Raw genomic sequence first — 22,338 nt, 5'->3', positions numbered from 1 at the left:
AAACAAAAGTGTTGCATTTATAATTTTGTTCAGTGTATATTGTTATCCTCACATCTATATTATAACATATATACTATATTATAATATATATAATACTATATTATAATATATATCTATGGTAACTAAGGTAACTATATTATATTATGCTCACTTCTACACTACATTTGAAAATTTAGGATCTATGAGATTTTTTTAATGTTTTGGAAAGAAGCCACTTACGTTCACCAAAGCCGCATTTATTTAAACAAAATTACAGTAAAAACAAAAATATCATGAAATGTTATTACAATTTAAACTAACGGTTCTCTATTTGACTATATTTTATAATGTAAATTATTCCTGTAATGAAAAGCTGGATTTTCAGCAGGTATAACTAATATTTTTTTAAACCAAGATTCGGGATTATTTTATTTTATTTATTTATTTGTTTTATTTAGAAAACAAATAAAAAGAACAGCATTTATTATTATTCAGCATTTATCAATTATTATTATTAATCAAAAGAAAAGCATTTATTTGAAATATAATTATTTTGTAACATTATAAATGTCTTTACTGCCATGTTTGATCAATTTAATGTGTCTTTGCTGAATAAAAGTATTTCTTTCAAAAAATGGTAAACAGGGTAAACTATGCTACGCTATAATACACTCATATATATGGTAAACATGGTATACTAATACTATAATACACTAATTTCTATGGTAAACATGGTACAGTACATTATACTTCTATACACTGATATGTATAAAAAAACAAAAACAAAACACTCATATCTACAGCAAACATGGCACAATAAATATACATATATATAAAAGACTACATGCTATAAGACTGATCAGAATGTGTTTAAAAAGTAGAAAATGATAACTTTGCTTATGTAAAGTGAGGTATTGCCATATGGATTTCATTTAGTTTAATCTAAAACTCATGGCAACCTGAGAGTGTCTCCAGCAAAATAACGCTCAACCTTTTGTAACTGTGTGCTCTGTTGTCTGGATTGACTGCACCTTTACCGATAGCAGCAATTAAATGCCTGAACGGCCTCCACACATAGTAACCTTCAGATAACCACTGGATGTGTTGCTAGGTTAAGAATCATCCACGCAAACACCAGGCAACATGGACGGCCATTAACAGGACCAGGCTTGTGCCAAACACAGATAAGACAGGCCTGCCTCTCGTCTTCTCGCTCTTTATTTTTAGCAAATTAGTGTCGGGGCAGCATATGGGTACTCAAAGCGGCTCATTTAGAGAAAATGCCACTGAGACACAGAGAAGCATTGAGCTACAGTGTTTACATCCAGATGGGCCATTTTGGGAGTGTTGTGAGCTTGTCAGGTCACGGTGCTAAGTAAACAACACATACAGGAACAAATAGGTTAACAGAACCTACAGTTCATTATCAGTTTCAATATAACACACAGATGATTTGGACCATAGCCAAAGAGCCAATTATAAAGCTCTAGCGTCATATAATCATAATCTACTGCCTACATAGGCAGCATCCAAACCAAAATGAGACCTCATATAGCAAGTCTGGGTTTTCAGACTTTTTAATGGCAAGAACCCCAAAACATGCTGATTCCAGATAATCTTATATTTTTATTCCTATTTTATTTTTTTATGGTATCCGCAAATAATAGCTGACTGTTGTAAAACTGAAAGGCATTCAACAATTCAGAATTATATTTAATAATAAGTATGCTTACATTAATACTGATAAGATATTATTATTATTATACGAATTCTACTAATAACAACAATATAAAGCGTACCAAGGATTAATGTGCATGAGTGAAACTCTGAAGCGCTCAGTCAGAGTGTTCTGTGAGTGAAAATATATCTGTGCTAATCATATACTTAGCCTCCAACTCACACACTGGCGAGTAAAATCTGAGAATTTATTAGCCGTTGGCTAATATTAGACATCATTTAGTCGCCTAGAGTTAAGATTTAGTCGCATATGCGAGTGATTTACTCGCAATGTAGAGGGTTGATACATTTTGTATATTTGTTTTTCTCTCAAATTTTCCACAGACCCCCTAAATCCCTCATGAGCAACATTTAAAAAAATGCTTTGTCAAGTTAAAACACGTCTCGAGACACTGCCATCTTTTTGCATCCATCAGCGCTGTGGCTAAACGCTACTGTGTGGCATCTAGCGTTTTTAAAATCAAAAACACATTCTGTGTGAACAAATTTCAAATTTGACCAAAATGAGGTATCTTATTTCACAGCCTACTATCTGGAATAGTCAGGAGTATGATGTCTAGGAAGGCAGCTCATTAGGTATTGCAACAGATCCTCAGAGGAGTTTGGTTACTGTTCATTGTGTGAACACATTTGGCACTGCATTAGATAACACTGATATAATCCTGCTCACCGTCTCTCGCTTCCCTTCAGGTCTGGTTCTGACAGACAGAGCGGGTTGTTTGCTGTGTGCCAGTGTGTTTTCTGCTTGCGCTCTAACTGAGCCTCTCAGAGAGGTTTTCTTCTCTGCCGCAGAAGTTTCACTTCCCCCTCTTCCTCTTCCTCCCCCTCTCGGACCAGCCACACGTCCGCTCCTGCTCCCCTGGCCCTGCTGCACCACTTTAGAGACTGCAGCATCGTTCCTCTCCACAATCCTCTCAGAGTTCTCCCTCGCCAGCTCATCCTGCCAGGAGAAAGAGAAGGAGAAAGAGACAAGAAGACCTTGTAGTCAGAAACACTTGCATGTGTGCTCAATGGATTGTGCACTGTAATATAAGCTAAAACAATTCAGAAACTTTTGAAGTGCATGATGTGGTGAGTTTTTGTCCAGGTAAATAATCATAAACGATGATTGGAAAAGTAATAGCAGACCTCTATTCAATGCCAAGCATTATCAAACGCAAAAAGCACTAATGACTATTCAAATATTTTCTCTTTTAAAACAGTATTTTGGAGAACAAAGAACACTGACAGATTGTGCAGAAACACCAGATTGTATGTGAAGGCTGAAAAAGAGACAAAATCTTTCAGTTCAACTCACCTGAATCTCCTTGCTGAGTGTATTGATCCAGGCATCAACTGTCTTCTTTATCCTCAGCTCTTCACGGACATCTCTACAGGACGAGACATATGACAGGACGTCAATGTCTTCAAAGACATGACAGAAAAAAAACTATTCATCTATAAACTCGAGCAACAGAGCTACTTTTCCTGTTGGTAAACCTTGTTGTGTTCATCCAGGCACGTTTAGTCATTCTAGTGCTTTATATGGGTTTACTTTTAGAGATGAATTTACCTCGAGCTGTGAATTTCATTTAGTATTTGGAAGGGAATGCACAAACACGAATCTTCAATCATGAATTGCTAAATAAAGCCAGGCTAAATGAAGAGAATTTAAATGGATTGATGGTGTGCAGTGCATGAAACGGAGACTTAAACTACCGTTCAAAAGGCCGGGTGTTTTTTAGTTTGGTGGGAATTTTTTTTTTTTTTTTAAAGAAATTAATACTTTTATTTAACAAGGATGCATTAATATGATCAAAAGTGACAGTAAAAATATTTATGTTACAAAACATTTCTATTTCAAATAAATGCTGTTCTTTTGAACTTTCTATTAATCAAAAAATTCTGAAAAAAAAAAAAAAAAATTATTATCTCAAAACGTGAACAAAATGTGTGCATCCAACGTTCAACCATAAGATTAATTTCTACATCTTCTAAATTAACTGAACGGACTGGAAACCAGATTTGCCTTGCAGTGCATATTTTGGCATAAACAGGGACAAAAACAAACACAGTTAGCTGGACTTCGGTTAGCATGGTTTTTCTTATTTTCATATCCTGAATATCTAAGATCCCCAATCCCAATGAAGGAAGACATCTGCAGGCAGAGCTAATCTAAATGTGGCATATTGCGTTTAAAGGCGCAACAGTCTTCCAGCGTTTTTCCGCTGCACACATTATGCTAATGCCCTGCTGTCTATTGGCCTGTTAGCCCATCTCTGCATCACTTATTGCACTGTATAAATCATAGAGATGAGGAGACGAGTGACAATCCCAGCATGCCGTCCAACTGCTGCTTTGAACCGCCAACAGCCCATGTATCTAATGCTTGCTTCCTTTTTCCTCTTTTCATCTATGACTTTCTGCTCAGAGGGTTTATAAGAGCTGAAAAACGAAGCCTGTGCTTATGTGGGTTTGTGTTTAAGGGCACACTAGAGTTCATGCTACGTCAAAAAAAATTATAATAAAAACACGTTGCAAATCCATTGAAGGGATTTCATAAGAACCTAAAGGAAAAACGCAAGTATTTCTGAAAGTGACGCTCATGCAGCCAAAAGATGAGAATCTAGGGATGTGCACTACTACATATTTTCTTAAAAATGCAAAACTCATGGTGGGATGCTCAAAAACAGTGTGACGTGACACAACAGCCAAAGACATTCATCTACATGTGTCTGGCTATAGCAACGCTGATTTAAAGGGGGAAAACTTAAAGACACAACTTTTCAGAGAGGATTTTGCTGAGCAGCTGAAGTACAGCAGACTGTCAGCATGCTAATTAATGCACTGAAGCTAATAAAAATGAAAACAGTAATTCAAACTATTTTATATATAAATTATCTACAATAATAACAACAAATAATAACTATTGAAACTATTGAAAGCTAGAAATAAAAACGTTTTAAAAATACAAATAAACACACAATAATTAAATATTTAATACATAATTAGAAAAACATAAAAAGAATAGTTGTGTTTATTATTAATAAATATATTTTTAAAAATAGATATAAAAATAAAAAAATTAAACGAATTGAAGAATATATTTTAAAAATAATAATTCAAACTATTAAAAAAACAAAAGTATCAATAATAATATTATTATTATTATTATTAACAAATTTCCTTTTCAATAGTATTAACATAGATTAAAAAAAAATTCAAAGCAACATGTTTTAAATAATTTAACAATAAAAAATATTGTAAAAATATATTCTAATATAACGATTAAAGAAACCATAATAATTCTTGTTATTCTTACTAACATTTTTATTAAAACAGATAAAAATATAAAGAACATTAAAACATTTCATTACACCAAATACACAAAATAATGTTATTTTTAGCAGCATCATATGACCCCTTTAAGTACAGTAAGATCAAAAGCAAGTAAAACAGAAGAGAAACGAGCAATACTCTACACAACATCAGGAGTATAAAGGTCTAGAAATCAGTGACTTCAGCAGACATCTAGCCCAAACACTTGGTCCCTGATGAACAATAAAAGCACATAATCTCTGAGGTTACTAACGGATGTAATTCTCAGGGTAATTACCAGAATCATCAAGCGCTCTTTGAGGAGCAGTTGACTCAACTACCAATTACATAAATAATAAGACTGTCTTTTCATCAGAAAGTTATGATGTAAGCCGACGGGAATCTTGAACATAATAGAGGTGGAACTCAGAGCCTCAGCTACTAACGGAAAGGAGTCATAACTATTATGAGCCGAGGCGGCAGGAAACATCAAGAAAGTCAGTTCGAAGCAGTGAGAGGAGTGATAAATCTCACTACTGACTCCGAAACCCAAAGTCTCTGCCATCTGTTGAATTATGCAACACCCTTCATGAGATTTTCAGTACATGGGATAATTACAATTACAAAGTCATTGAAACTGAAACTGAGAAAATATTGCCTTTGCCCAAGTATGAGGTGTAACTTTTTCGGAGGGGGGCCGCGGCGTATAATGAAGAAGAATAAAAAAACATCTGAAAGTTCCACGTTTGCAAATGCCCTCATTAATATTTCACCGCGATGGATGGCGGGAATAAAATCGAACTACAGACTCGTTTTGCAGTGTCACTTCCTCAAATGAATGAATCCATCAAGCCCTGCGCATAAAACACGACGTGAAATGCTCTCTCGTTGCGGTGTGGGCTAAACCGATGAACGGGGGAGAGCAGAGCAGCATCAGGCACCTCAATCCCTGCGACCTTTCAGCTGAGGAAAAGATCAAAGCCATTAGAGCTGGGAGAGGCGCGCTGCATCAATCAGCGAGTTTGTGTTTTCATGCACACGCGGGCCTGATTGCGCCTGACATTTTGGAGACAATTAACATTGAGGCTGACATTTTGGTTGAGGAGTTTGGATACTGAGACGGGTTTGTATGGATGCCCGTTTCCGCCACTGAATAAAAAATAAAAAAGGTAATTGCGACTTTTTTTCTCATAATTGCGTGATATAAACTCGCAATTGTGAGACAAAGTTGCAATTCTGAGAAATAAAGTCAGAATTGCGAGTTATAAAGTCAGAATTGCGAGATATAAATTCACAATTGCGAAAAACTCGCAATTCTGACTTTTTTTCTCGAAATTGTGAATTTATATCTAGCAATTCTGACTTTCAGAATTGCAACTTTATGTCTCACAATTGCGAGTTATAAAGTCAGAATTGTGAGATATAAAAAGCAATTCTGAGAACATATCAGTCTTTCCCCCCCCTCAAAATTTGACTTTAACTCGCAATTGCGAGTTTATAACGCAATTCTGACTTTAGAACTCGCAATTACGAGTTTATATCTCACAATTCTGGGAAAAAAAAGTCACAATTGTGAGATAAAAAGTCGCAATAACCTTTGTAAAAATTTTTATTCAGTGGCGGAAACGGGCTTCCATAGGTTTGAGAGGTGTTGGAGGGGGACAAGAAAAGCAGACCCCACCGGTGCTGGGCTGCGGTGAAGCTTTCAGCTTAAAACAAAAGCACAATGTCAACAAAACAAACAGTCACAAAATCATTTCATGTAAATACAGAACACACTGGACAATCAGTGTTATGTATTTAATATTAAAAATGATATTAAAATATTAATTCGATTTAGATATGATACTGTAGATATGTCGGATGATATTTGGTCATTTATCAGCCATATCAAATGATATCAATGTATTGAAAATATTTCAAACATTCCCATTATTATTATTAGCAAATGAGACACAAAAAATGCTACAGATTATATATTATTATTATTTATTATCAGCAATAGCAACAACAACAACAACAACCAATGTTGTTATTATAATTAGCACATGAAACAACCAAAAATGCTGAAATGTATTACTGTTGTTATTATTATTAATAATAATATTTATTATTATTATTATTATTATTATGTCATCATCAATAACAACACTCATTGCTGTTCATAAAATAACAATAATAATAATAATAAATATTATTATAATATATTAAAACAGAAAACCTGGGTTTCAAAAACAAATTTACATTTGAAAATCAGCCTTTGTTCATGTCAGCTTGAATGCTGATGTTGTTAAAACAATAGGAGTCACAAATTCAACATTCTACTAAATTTGTTACGCTGGTAATTTAATTTGTAATGATCAAAGTTGTACTAAATTAGAAAAGAGGCTCACTAGTGGCCTCAGACTTTTGTAGCCCAGTGTGAATCAGTCGACTGCTAATTACAATACTGTAAAATATTTGGGCATCAAAAACGGTTCCCTGGGATCTTTCCAGCACTGACGTTGCAATGAGCCTGAGGTAAGAGCGGGAAGACTGCTGTTCTTTTTCGGTTCACACAGCCTACGCATCATATAACAGACAGCAGTCCTGGGGCGGCCTTCTCCATTTCAGTTTTTAAACTGCTGCTTTAGCACTCTGCTGTTGCCACATCTCTATCTCTCTGTATCTCCGGAAATGTGCATGATGTGGGCAGCGACTATGGCTCGTGGTGTATCACAAGCCATTAGCTGCTCTGTGCCCGAGGGATCTGGGGTAATGTCACATTGAGAGCAGGCAGAATGGTAAGATTGAGTCTGACCTCCTGCTATAAAGCATTACTCCTCTCTACCCCAGCAAAAACATCCCTCTAACTGCTTCGCCTGGCTCTGAGCGTAATGCGTTTTAAAAGCTGCAAACAAAAGCGAGCTCATAATTCACAGTGACATAATCTCTGTACCGACGACACCATACTGTGACCGGGATTCACATCTGACTTGACTGACCTGAATATGAAAGTGTCATACCTAAACTCATTCCAAAAATCATATTTGGGTATTTTCTTTTCAGTCTGTTCGACACACACTGCTATTGTATAACTCCAAAAGTGGAAATGGGGGGGGAAAAAATCATGCTTTTAGTGATTTTTCCCTTCATTGTAAACAAAAAAAAAACAATTCTTTCCAATTTCTTTCCAATTAACAAATGTGTACAAATTATCAGACTTTGTGTGAAATTAGTTACACATTTACACACAAAATTATAAATGATAGATTTTTTTTTAAAAGTTTAAATTAGTTTTTGAATGCTTTGTTTTGTAAGTTATTATTATTATAGGTTAATTTCACTAATTCTTTATGTCTTATTCGCTAATAATCACAGTAATCATGATTGTTATATTTATCAAAAACAACAACTATAATAAAAAAAAAATTTTTTTTTCAGTTATTAAATTATGAATATATATATATATTTTTTTTAACTATAGAGTTGGAATAAGAAAAAAATACAATGCACAATTTTTTTGGTCCTTTTTTCACCATAAACGGTTGTTCTGTGAAAGAATTGCATAAATATTCTTCAAAAAATTACATTTTTAGTTAAACTATTCCATTAATTGTATTATGACTAGAACTGATTGACGACAATTCGCGCACTCCTCACCATAACTCAGAAAACAGAAAAATGGTTGATGGAAAGGTGTATTTGAATTGTGAACCAATTGCCTAAAGATTAATACAGTTCATAAAAGCTATAATTGTGATAATCTTTGCAGAATAGCAAGCAGTCAAATTTGATTAAAACCCCACATGGCTGACAAACGTGCTTGCCTTTTTGTTAAAAACATTAATATAATATTCTGTGTGGGGTTTAATGTGATGCCAGAGCTGTTAACCTCAGGTGGTAGCGTGCCCTGCTCTCAGATGTGATGTTATGAGGTGAATATATTGAGATGGAGCGCCACTTTGGCAGCATCTGGGTAGATGCCTCCACTGACAGATGCCAATCACGGTGATGGTTCCGTCTGGCTTAGCCCTTTCCTGCCTGGAGTGTGCTCTGAGGCCAGCTGTCAATCAAAATCGCATTCCGGTTCACCACCTCAGCATGGCCAAACTTTCAGAAGCATGAAAACATGCAGAAGTTAACCAGCAGCACTCTCAGAGGCACAGGGAAATTTGCTACAGCGTTACACTTTACGACTAGCAATTTCTTGTGCTGGATTTTTCCCTGATGTCAACACTGATACTCATGAGAAAACAAAAATAAAAGACAACCCTTTACAGAGAAAGCACTGTGGCGGTACCATGTTTCGGTGATGGTATCTGATCACTGTATTCTTATACTACGGCTTTTAAATGAAACGGTAAAAAAAATAAGGTAGTGTCCATACTGTGTAATACTATGGTACTTTTTTGTGCATGGGCATATCATACCTGTTTTTCGACAGTGCCTCTAACTGCGTGTGAAGCACCTCTCCATCTGTGGCTCTCAAAATGGCTTCCAGGTTTTCTTCCAGAACCTTCTTGCTCTGCCTGACCTGCCTCAGGACCAGTCCTGCATCCTCAAACATGGATGTGGGCGGCTGGATGCTCTTCGGAATGCTGGCTCTGTTTAAAGGAGCAGCCCTGATGGTAATCGCATCAACCGGCTCTGGGGGCTGTGAGAGAGGAGGAGAGATTGAAAGATATTGGATGCATTTAAATCACTGTGTATATTTTGAGGGGAAAAACAAACTGTCTTTGTAAGGGAGCCGCTCCAGAGAATAAATATGATAAATATGTTTAATGGAATGCTGCTATGAGCCATTAGGGTGAGCGCTGTTGTTTTTTCCGAAAGGCATTCGGAAACATTTTCAGGCCTCAACGATCAGGAATTCTTTTGCTGACAGGCCAGTAGTTGAGATTTTTATTTGCTTTGCCAACATTTTCATCTGTCTCACTACAAAAGAGATTTTATTCTTATTAAAACGCTGACTGGTGATATATATTATTTGTATAATACAGAATAAACATTATTATAATAATTAATTATAAATTATTACGTGATAATATGTATTAAATGTTGTCATGTTTTTGAAAGGCAGCATTAATTTGATGAAAAATACAGTCAAAACTGAAATACTGTGAAATATTATTACAATTCAAAATAACTGTGTTCTATTTAAATATAATTTAAAATGTACTTTATTCCTGTGATGCAAAACTGAATTTTTAGCATCATTACTCCAGTCTTCAGTGTCACACGATCCTTCAGAAATCATTCTAATATGCTGATTTGCTGCACAAGAAACATTTCCCATATACTGCTTAATATTTTTGTGGAAACTGTGATATGTATATTTTAAGAATAGAAGTCAACAGAACAGCATTTATTTGAAATAGAAATATTTTGTAACGTCTTTACTGTCACTTTTGATTAAATTAATGGACGCATTTTGAATAAAATTATTAATTCCATTTAAAAATGTGTGCGGTAAGAGTTCAAGATCAAATACAGGTGACTGCTGCACTAGCCCCGCGTAAATCTCGCCTGAACTGCTGCATATTTCCCTGTAGTATACGCGTCACGTTCCTTCTCGGCAAGCACGAAAGTGGGCAACCAAGGGTCCTTGGCTGTCTCTCCCTCTCATCCTCTCCTGAATATAAATCTGTCAGAGAGCTCCATAAATCCATTACATGGGCCGGCAGATGCTGCTCTGGCAGGCTCGCCTTGACGAGGGACTCTCTAACCTCAACCCTGTGCTCCTGTCAAACATTCAGCCACATCGGAGGCGCTAGAATACTATTAATCAGGTACTTTCATAGATTTTCTTACAGCAGTACTTTCTGTTCTTATGATATACTGAGCATTATTAAGCAAAGGAGAGCATTGGTCATCTGCAAATTCTAGGATAGAGTGAATTTAATTCTATCTATGTATCTATCTATATCTATGCAAAGGGGTATGGAACAAGTTTTTTTTTTTTTATACTAGTGAAAACAAGTGATTTTTCACCATTATTTACAACAGGATCTGCATTTTAAATAAAATATTTTTGTTATAAGAGACAATAAAATTAACTTTGTGCATTTAAACCACTCCTTTCCTGTTAAAAAATTTACTTGATTTTCAAAAGTCAACGAATTTGTGACAACTTGACAAGCCAAACATGTCAGCTTCTGAGTAACATGTACTTTATTTAAGCCATGAAATCAACTTCATTCCGTGAAACAAGTATATTGATTTCAAAAAAGCATTTAGAATGTCTCCAGCATGTATAATTACCCAAAAATCAAACATAGTTCCCCCTTACGCACGTTATAATGTCCATCAAAAACTGGCTGGCTGTCAGTTGGAATATCAGAACTAAAAACATCGACATAACACACTCATGAGCATCAATCACTTCACTAAATATTTGCCTGCTAGAAATAAATAACCATTACCTTATGATCAAATCCACATTATTTGAATATCACGAAATTGATGTCTGTCAAAAAATAACATGCACAATACACGGCAGTATTTACAAGAAGCACGGTCCAGGGAGTACACGCATTTTCTGGAAAACCCACTACATGACTACATCATCGCTTTCCGAGAAGGAGAAAATAGCAGTCTGAGTGGCTTTAACATGCTGTCTACATAACACACACACACACACACACACAGAGATAGACAGACAAATTAAAGTATGTAGTGTGATAACTTCTATAGTTCAACGTTTTGAACACATAGAAACTGGAACCAAAATTGGTGGATGCAATTATTGACTCTGACAAAAAAATAGAAATAATCCTAAAAAAAACGATTCCCGAAATTTACTGTGGCTGCATTTGGGAGGGGTGTGGCACATTTATTCTGAAGCCCAGGTGTAAACGAGTGATAACACTGATTTATCGGAGCAGTCTCTGAATAACAGCAGGGCTGAAATTGCAGGATACAAAAGGTACAATTGTGTCATTCTGTTGTTGTGGATAGAAACTGCACAGAGGAGAAGGCTCGTAAACCTGGAACTGCAGAGGATGAGGTTACCATGGGAACCTACCACGGAGATGGGGGTTATGGAAAGAGGCGGGGCCGTGGCGGAGGGGGCGAGATGGCTGCTCCTGCTGTTCTGGGTCGACTTGGCATTCTGCACAGGAAACGCATCAGCAATCTGAAAGGACAAGTACCGAGATGCAGAGTCTTAGTAGTAAACTACAAAATGAAGTTTAGACTTCACATATATGCAAAGCATACTGGTCAGTGAGTAATTACATGAACCATAGGAAAAATTGTAGTACCTGTACAACACTTTTGTATTCATAAAATGGCCCAAAAATGATGGGACATTGCGGGCAGGAACATAATAATGTGCAATGTGAGTGACATTCCATTAAAACAGGCCAGACGGCAAGACTAGTGACTTGGCTGTCTCAGTTCGCAAGAGAGAGAGACAGAGAAAGAGAGAGACAGACAACGCTTCTCTGACAGCGGCCAAAGAGCATTCAAATCCTGCATCCTCAATTATATGCTAATGTGTCATTTGCTGTATGTTACATTATTCTGGGCTGATGGAATTTTTCAGTCGCAAAAGACGTGCCTGGAAACTCAATGGCTTATTGGGAGAGCGAGGGTGACAGTAATGGATGGAAACAGGCAGTGGCACATTTGGTAAGAACGAAGAGGCGCTGTAAATTATTAGTGTGGGAGGCAAAGGGAAGAAACATTTGGAAAAATTGGTGTCTGGTCAATGAGACACGAATGTCTCGGTTCCGTGTCTCGGCTTGATTTCATCAGTAGTTCCTCTTCAATTAGATTAACTCAATCCGGAGCTCAACACTTTGACTGTCATTGGGTCGCTTTAAATGACCAGAAACCTGCTGATCAATGCCAAGAGTTGGACAGGGCGGTATGATCGTGTATATATACACATATAGTGTGACAGTAGCCCACCAGTAGACATTTTGCTATACCATTTATACCAGTAGACAGTCTATGACACAGCCATCAGTCGAATTTAGACACAAAAATTACTATTCTGAGTCTTGATTTTTACTTATTATTGTGAAGCTGTTTTTGACAGATTTGATAGTATCGACGATAGTTAGAGATGTGACGATATCAAGATGAATATAATAATAATAATAACAATTATTATTATTATTATTATTATTATTATTAGGCTAGTATTATTATCTAATTAATATTAGGGCTTATTTGTTCAATTATATTTCTTTTTCCGTGTGTTTTACAGTGTTGCACGTTATAACCAATCACACACGATTCCGTTGAGTTTATGAATGCAACGGCCAATCAGAGGCGTTCAGATGAGTCATCGCTGATACACCAGAGTTTTGTCGTTCAGTGTGCTTTCGCTGACTGAATTCTGCTCTCTCGCAAATTCTCTCATCATAAACAACGAAGTGCAGATGTACGTGCGATGTAAATTTAAGAGATTTATTCATCATACAGTGTAGATAGCTTCACTGATTATAACGGGAGTGCATAAACTCGCTCTAGAGTGAAGTCAGTGATGACGTTCTTTGATAATGTAAATATTCTTTGCTCGTTTTCTGTAGCTGCTGTTTGAATAATTGAGGAAATGTAAGCATTATAATTAGTAACTTGCAATGTTTTTTAAAAATTGTTATCAAGTTAAATACAAATTCAGTAATATTAAAAATATTTTAAAATAATATTTTTGACATGACATCTATATGCTTCTTGGCTGGAAAGATATAATGTGTAGTTAATAGATCACACTAACATTAGGCTGCTTTTAGCCTTACCCTAGAGTTCATTCACTCTCTGGCTATGAAACTAGGTAAGTAAATAATTAAATAAATTAACATGATAATATTGTGTATCTGTGATCTCACAGGCTGATGATAGCATCTACCACGCTGTAAATTGAAAAGAGAATAAAACAATAATCACATCATAATGAACCTTCCATTTGTAAAGCATAGGAATGACCACAAACTTATTTAATGTATAAGAACTTTTCCACGACATTCTAATTTATTGAGATGCACCTGTATATATATATACTGTATAGATACACATTCATATGTATGTATGCATGTATGATAGATATATAGATAGACAGACAGGCGGATAGATGGATAGATAGATAGATAGATAGATATAATATAACAAAGGCTGATTACAAAATTTAGATGTGCAAAGCCACTTTTTAGCAATCGACCTGTTTGAGAATATCGACAAATTAGTAGAAGCAATTTAAGTTGTAATTGGTTTGGCCAATGCCACTGCAGAGATCCATTCTAGTAACTAAACCCATAGCAGGACTATCAGAGCGTGAAAGTGTGAAAGTCAGTATTGATTTCTAAAGCTCTCACCTGCAGTAGACTCTTCATCTCATTTTTAAACCGTCCCGGATCCTGCAGCATCTCATTGGCTCTTTGGACAGCCGAGCTGGAAGACACCACATGTATATGTTCTGCCTGGTTCTCCCGTTCATTCTGTGGCTTCATGAAAGCTGGTTCTTCAGGTTGTACACTTCCAGTAAGAGCAACAGATGCTTTAGGTGGTGTCTGGTTTTTCCTGAAATAATAAAGACAGCAAAAGATCAGATTTTTTAAAATCTTACATCAGGTACATTCATACACAAATTCAGTATTATTTTTTAGCATGCTTGATCAAACTGGGAGGAAACATCCAAATCAAATGTGTGTGTAAAGAATTTTTAGAATTATTCTTATTTAATAATAAATAACCACATTTGTTTTTCAACATTGCTCTGTGTAAATAATTTGTAAAAACATTCTTACATAAACTGTCACTTATGCAACAATTTAAGAATTTTTTTAAACCAAGTTTCATTTAGCTTGTTTCAAATTTGGCTGATGTTAAAGGGTTAGTTCACCCAAAAATGAAAATTAGACCATAAATTACTCCCCCTCAATGCATCCTAGGTGTATATGACTTTCTTCTTTCAGACGAATCCAGTCGGAGTTATATAAAAAATTGTCTTTGATCTTTCAAGCTGTTTAATGCCAGTCAGCGGGTGTTGCATTGCTTCAGTCCAAAAGAAGTGAAATAAAAAGCAGCCATCCATAAAAAAGTGTCTCACATGGCTCTGGGGGGTAAGCAAAGGCCTCCTGTTGCGAATCGATGCGTTTTTGTAAGAAAAATATCCATATTCAAAACGTAATAATCACTTTAATGTAGCTTGTGCCAACAGTTGTACATGGAAGCCGCTCCGGGCTGATGACGTAAGAGTTCAGCGTTGCCCATGCGCTGGTGAGTCTTGTGAAAACCAACGTTTGTTAACAGGAGCAAAGGAAGCAAAGTTTCCTTACTTTAGCAAAGGAAAACCAGTTTCCTCTTGGCTTATATCGAAATCCTCTGACATTCTTCTTTACAATCCTCGTTTTGTACTTCTAATTCGTGACCGTTGTTTTGTTTTGATCTCTCCGCTGCGTTTCCGCTCACTTCTGAGCGGCTCATGCGCAAAGCCGACCTGATACGCCATCCTCCCGGAACTGCTTCCAAATTTATGGGCTAATTTTTCATTTTTGGGTGAACTAACCCTTTAAAGCCGATAACACAACTAAATAATATAAAATTAAACAATTATACATTTGCTGAGAATTTAATGTTTATTTCACACAATATTTATTCTTATGAAGGGGGAAAAAGAGGAAAAAGCATGCACGCCACCATAGCCTGCAAAAAACATTCAGTAAATTTATATATCAAAAATTCTGCACAAAATGAAATGTTTTTTTTTTTAGGTGTGCGAGGTGAATTCTTTTGTTGTTTACACAATTTTTACTCAATTTACTCAATGAAAATTAAAAAATATCAAAATGTGCACTATCTATTGACCATTGGTTTTATCTGGGAACTGCCACAAGAAAACAACTGGATATCAGGCGTTTATCTCCAAATTCCACATTTTCAACTTATCGCTTTAGTATTCAGCGTACCAAAACTGCACTGTGCATTACCATATGGAGTTCAGCTAAAGGACGCTGAGGTCGTCTACAAGTGATGTTCACCTAATTCCTCCGAGGAGCGTGAAATGCTGCCGGAGGACGTCCGTTAATCTGCCCTCTGCGCAAACTCCCCGCTGTCTGTCTGAACAGCTCAGTGTTTACACCACATTTCACATGAGCAGTATCAGGCGCAAAACCCCAATCAGCTCAGATTGAAGCTGAAATATGTATTTATACTGGCACGTCAGTGCACTGTAATGAAGGGGCCTGAGTGTCCTCAGCTGAAGGGGTTTATTGGGTTCCAGCCAAGGGCTTTTAGTCTGGACTGTTTTCACAGTCTTGGGTTGCCAGCTCATCTAACGTTACTGTGAAGGCCATTTCTCCAACACTGCAGTGCTTGTCTAATGTTGCAGCAATTAATCACCCTGAGACAGGTTCAGTTTGCCAAGATCATGCTAACCAATTTAAAACGTTACAAAAGACACTTTTTAAGCAGATCGCATCTACTTTCCTGGACATGCTGGGAGCAAAAGAAGTTATTTAAACAGGATGTTAAAATCTGTTCACTTAATGAGCTGCTGCAGATTTGCAAATCTTATGAGGTGAATCACCAAAACATGCTCAAGTCATATTTCACCTCAGAATGTTAGGGAAAATACATAAAACATACAATTTTGCATAAATAAAACACATCTGCATTTATGACAAATACGATTTTTTGGACTGTGACATTATTTTTAAACCAGTTAGCACGTTCCCCCAAATGTTCCATACACTGAATGCAAAAAATGTTGTGTGACATGAAAATCACAGCCAATGAGAAGATATTTGATATGAGCTGAATTTTGGACCAATTAAATACTAAAGTGGACGGGGCTGCAGAAATAATACTCATAACGATCATTTACAACAATACTACAATAATATAGTTTTTTTTTTTATATATATTTTTTTATTTGTTTATATTCAAATTGTACATATTTATACATTAAAATGTAAATTCTTCCCGTCTTTAGAAGCAGGATCAGTGTTGGTCTGAGTGCTAAATGTCGTCCTGTGGGTTAATATGAGTTTCGTGTTTCTCTGATTGCTTTTTCCCCACAGGTTGGCTCTTACCTCCTTGGACAGGCTTTTTTTTTTTTTAAAGATCCATGTTCTCTTTTAAAGCCACAGAGAGAAAGGAAACCTGTCGTGTGAGAATGCATACCGAGGAAAATAAAGTGCTGAGCTTGATTGCCTTATTTAGAGAGAGAAGCTGGTGGCACAACAAAGAGGAATTAGGAAATTTAAACAAGGAAGAGATGGCAAGGAGGAAATACAAAGCGTGGTAAAAATGAGAACGGACGAGAAGGAAACTGGAACAAGGAAGAAAAAGAAATGAGATACAGAGAGACAAAGAGATAGAGAGGGAGGGACAGAAACTGCTCTCAGAGCTGCGTTCAAAACAAAGTTCAGAGCTGAAAGACAGACAGTGTCCAGTCTCAAGAGCCGGGCACATGGTGTGCAAAGAGCGCCAGCCTTCACATCTGAGATTTCTGAGGCTCTGCGGCACGAAACGGTTAACAAACAACTATGCGCTCGCTCTCATCAACACTCCGACGTGCACAGAAACGTATCTATTTACTCCACTTCACACACAGAGAGCCATTCATTCTGCCTGTGCACAAAGAACAGAAGGCAGAAGAATCTCAATTATGCATCGCAGGCACTGAGAGCCTGTTAGAGAAAACTGTGCAGGATAGCAAGTTCAGTCATGCCCTACGCAATATAAACAGGAATATGAGATACTATCAAACGGAATCATTTCCTTTATTCATAGATTTAAAAATAATATGAAACATTTGTGTTGCTTTTAACTTGCAGAATGTGATAATACTGATGTGAACAAACCTATTTCAGGAGTGTCCAAACTTTTTTTTAAAGGGGGCCAGATTCTGTGATGTGGACACACCGGGGGCCCAGATATATATATCAGTAGCTTGAGTTGACTGTAGCAAAACCTCGTTTTAAAAGGGTTTTAATAATAAATTACAAATTTTTAATAATTATAATATATATAATGGCTTTATATTATTTAGTCTATTAACACATTTATTTTGTATAAATAGAAATGCACAAAACTGCTTAGAACAAAACTATCTGTATTTTGGCCTATATGTCATTACTCCCTTACATTACATTCAATAGGCCTATATGTCTACATTAATAATATAATACAATTTGGTATGAATATCCTACATTTCTGCCACAATACCACAGTTAGCCTACAGTTAGTGTTACTGCAGGAAATCCATTGAAAATGTTGGTGATTTGTGGATTGAAAAGTTTTCCGACACGTTTCCGTGTCAGTGCTATTGAGAATGTCAGCGCGGTTTCATCTGGCTTTCAACTAGTTTAAATCACCGCGACATCTGTGGTTTGTATCAAAGACCTCTGCACCAAACCTCACAGCGAGATCGAGATCAGTCAGCGAGTAAACGCATTTGTTCTGAGCTCGCTCTGCGCTCAAACAAGTAGCGCTCTTCTGCTTTAGGAATTCTCGTGCGCTCGTTCGCCTAAAATTTAGTGCTGTCACAATGTGTTGACATTGTGAAACTGCATTATTCGTAAATTATTCTTGGCGGGCCACATATAATATATTTTAATAGACAAGCTGCGGGCCGTTTGAAATTCATCCACGGGCCACACTTTGGACACCCCCTGATCTATTCTTAATTAGCAAACCTTAATGATATGATACATGAATAGTACCTCAAAATATGGCTTGTTTTGGAGAGCTATCCAAACTTAATGCAACATTTACACTGCAAAGGTGGCACAGAATCACTTCTGAAGTGGCATTTAGGTGTCTTTACACAGACTATTTAATGCTGCTCAGAGATGTCATGAATGCATTTACACAGCAATTACAACTGTATACTGTAGTGTACTAGGGGTTGAGGTGGGTCAGAGTAGGCATTATTTAGTCTGGCTTTTATGCAGCATTACGTCTTTACACAGAATTCTGAGCAGGCACAGATCATCCTTAACTCAGCTGTGTAAACATGTACTGAATGAGGGACCAGAGCCATATCTAGTGACTAGAATATTACAGGCACTTGTGCCAGTAAGCAAGCACCTAGGAACAACTCGGAGTACCCTAGCAACCACACAGCAATGTACTGGAAAATATCCATAACACCTAGAATTTGTTGCAGCGACTTACGCAATGAGCAACACTCACAGAAAAAATAGTTAAAACCTAGGTTTATTACTAGTTGAGAGTAATATTTTTTGTCCACCCATATTTTCTATAAGCAGAAAAGAAAAGCAAAAGAAAGGCAAAATACTCAAAATGCTTTACATAGGAATAATCAACAATAAAAAAGAATACAAAAAATTACTATTTTTAAAATAAACAAATAGAAATAAAAACTAAATAAAAAAAAATATATATATAAAAATGCAATAAAATACTAATTACGGATTTATTATTGAATCATAAAAACATGTAAAAATCGATTTTAAAACCACTTAACATAAAACTGAATAAAATAAAAAAAAATAATGAGAAAAATTATATATAAAAGAATATAAGCTGAACAAAATAATACAGAGCAATTAGTGAAAAAAGTGCAGCATGGATAGATAAACCAGGTCAGTCTATATAGCAGTCTATGAATTGTACAATGCAATAAAACTGATTTTAACTATTGATAAGAACATCTTGCTCTTCCTGAATTACTGACAGACGGCTTCTAAGCTTTCAAATGATATATAATTTCAGCTGATAAATAAAGCTGATTACTTAAAGATTTGATAGAGAAAAAGGACAACAACAAAAAAGAGCGCCAAGCGTCCCACAGGTGGGACAGTGACAGTTAAGGTTAAGTGACGGATATGATACAGACGAAACATCCAAAATCTCTCAAGGTTAACCGTCTGATGTTAGAAAGCCTGCGTTAACCCGAGACAGTGTGGCGTTTGATCCATTGCTTGGTAACAGACGCACAACAGGCAGATGTATTAGACATCTGTCTCATCAGAGCAGCCTTTCTGTCCCTTGGTTTCATTTGCTGACAGGAAGCCAGGAAAGGAAACAGGTGCTTTTTTTTTTGCCTTTTAGGGGCTTTGCAATAAATAAACATGAAGGCGAGAGCAGTGCTGCATGGGGCGGCAGTTGTCCTCATGTATTCCACACAGCACGCTTCCCTCAACCAGCCTTAAGATGCCACAAAAGGAGCTAATCCATTTGAAGAGGGAGATGTCGGGCTTTTTGATCTCGCTCAAATTGATTAGGGTGTAGATACGGAAAGGCAAGGAAGGAGAACGCCCTGCTAGAGGTCACGCGATGCTAATGTCTCCTTCAACGAAGAGAGAAGATATTTCTGAGCATGGCGTTTAATGAGCACCCGTGTTTGTGTGTACGGTGATAGGAATCATTCTAAAAATGAGCACGGATGTCCTTTTGATGCGCTGCCAAACTAAATATGGATTTTTTTCCCCCTCCGTTACAATCATTTGGAGGGTTGTTTGCATGCCAATATGAAAACACAATCAATAGGTGACACCTGTCAGATCGTCGGGCATAATAGTTACACATTCCATGTATTTTCCAACTTGAATATCGACTTTCTGTCAGCTGCAAGAGAAAAAGAGCGTTTTATCAATGTGTGCCACATTTTCGGTTTATCATCTAGATCTAGACATCACCTGAGGTTTAACTCGACGAGACGCCAAACCTCAAGCTTGGAGAATCTCTCTTTCTTAAGAGTACAGAGAGAAGAACGATTCATCATCCAAAAGCTGCAAAGCTTCGTACCAAATATAGAACAAAGAACGAAAAATATGTGTTTTCCTCATCCGTCCAATCAGAGCACTCTGTGTTGGGCTTCATTTGTCTGTCACAGCAGATCTGGAGCAGGAACGAAAGGGGAAAAACCTGAATAGGTGAAAGGAGACTGGAAAGCAGAGGGTGGAGGAAGGGCCAGGTTTCCCACTGTTCTCACCTCAATTCCTCAGGAAAAGCAACAGTGGGCTGCAGTAATGTGGCGGGAGGAAGCCGCAAGAGCTTCAAACGTGCGGTCTGGTGAAGAGATATTATTTGTTAGAGGAAGAGTGAAATGTCAGGGGCAGGTGGGTTATTCACTGCAGTGTGGTGCACCTCACGTGGAGCAAGGGAGACCAGGGTAACAAAAAAACAGCAGGGTTTCTGAATGCTGACTATATTTATAAAGGTGACCGTTTCAATGACAGACATAATCGTTATTTAACAAAACAGACAATTAAACACAAAATAAACAAATAAAAATACATGGTACCTTCAAAATGTTTCAAGAAATGCATACTGTACACCAGAGGTCCCCAACCACCGGGTCGCGACCCACTGCCAGGCCATAAAATTAGCCTATGTCAAAAACCCTTCACGGCATTGTCATTCTCGGTGCTTTAAATATTTTTTTTCTTGCTTATCCAAAAAATAGTCCAATGACTGAGGTGCCCTTGAGCAAGGCACCGAACCCCCAACTGTGTGTGTTCACGGTGTGTGTGTTCACTGCTGTGTGTGTGCACTTTGGATGGGTTAAATGCAGAGCACTAATTCCAAGTATGGGTCACCATACTTGGCCACATATCACGTCACTTTCACTTTTCACTTATATATATATATATATATACTGTATATATATATATATATATATATAAGTGAAAAGTGAAAGATATATATATATACACACATTAAGCTATTTTCCAAACGTAACCGGTCCGTGGTGTAAAAAAGGTTGGAGACCACTGCTGTACACAACATACATTCTACAAAAATATTAGTAGTATGAACTAGTATAAGTAGCGACCATTCCAAACCCATACAGAAGACTATCCATATGACTAATGCTTTGAACTGTGTACTAGCACATATAGCAGATATAGTCAGAGAAAAATGTTTGTATCCTGTTCCAAATTCATTATAAAACACATACTAAAAAAATAAAAAAATAAAAAAGCATGAGTAGTATAGTAGTATGCATTCTAAACCCATACCAATCACAAACAATCAGTACAATGTAATCAGTACCCAGACAGATGACTCACTACTTCTGGCGAGATTCTGAAGTGTGCATCTAATGAACACTTTACTATCCCATGAGGCCATGGGAGAGGATTTAATATGAGTAAAATAGTATATGGTAGTATGCATCCAAACTTGTGTAGTCTTCCTCTTTTAGACTGCAGAGTTTGGAATGCATGCTACCATACGACTCATACTTTTTGTGCAGTATGTGTAATGTATACACTTGCATCAAGACATAAAATTCTACACTATATAGAATATACACACTGCTATAATAGTAGTAGTATGAGCAGTATGCATTACAAACCCATACAGTCTAATAGAGGAGGGAAATATATGATACTATACATATGCACGTAAGACCATACA

The 22,338-nt window shown here is 36.7% G+C and overlaps 1 protein-coding gene across 1 annotated transcript in view; it reads right to left on the bottom strand.

The window, feature by feature from the left end:
• Positions 1 to 22,338, bottom strand: part of LOC107725608 (protein TALPID3-like) — a 128,526-nt gene that overhangs the window by 60,837 nt on the left and 45,351 nt on the right. The window contains exons 10-14 of the mRNA XM_016534936.1: positions 14,319 to 14,523; positions 12,020 to 12,130; positions 9,426 to 9,649; positions 3,014 to 3,086; positions 2,387 to 2,656 (exon numbers count right to left, since the gene is read on the bottom strand). Coding sequence (XP_016390422.1) covers positions 2,387 to 2,656; positions 3,014 to 3,086; positions 9,426 to 9,649; positions 12,020 to 12,130; positions 14,319 to 14,523 — 883 coding nt within the window. The remainder of the gene's footprint in view (positions 1 to 2,386; positions 2,657 to 3,013; positions 3,087 to 9,425; positions 9,650 to 12,019; positions 12,131 to 14,318; positions 14,524 to 22,338) is intronic.

Source organism: Sinocyclocheilus rhinocerous, unplaced genomic scaffold (genome assembly GCF_001515625.1).
Source record: "Sinocyclocheilus rhinocerous isolate Xijiao unplaced genomic scaffold, SAMN03320098_v1.1 scaffold1004, whole genome shotgun sequence".
Lineage (NCBI taxonomy): Eukaryota > Metazoa > Chordata > Actinopteri > Cypriniformes > Cyprinidae > Sinocyclocheilus > Sinocyclocheilus rhinocerous.
The sequence above is the reverse complement of the archived record's forward strand: the minus strand, read 5'-3'. Positions and strand labels throughout refer to the sequence as shown.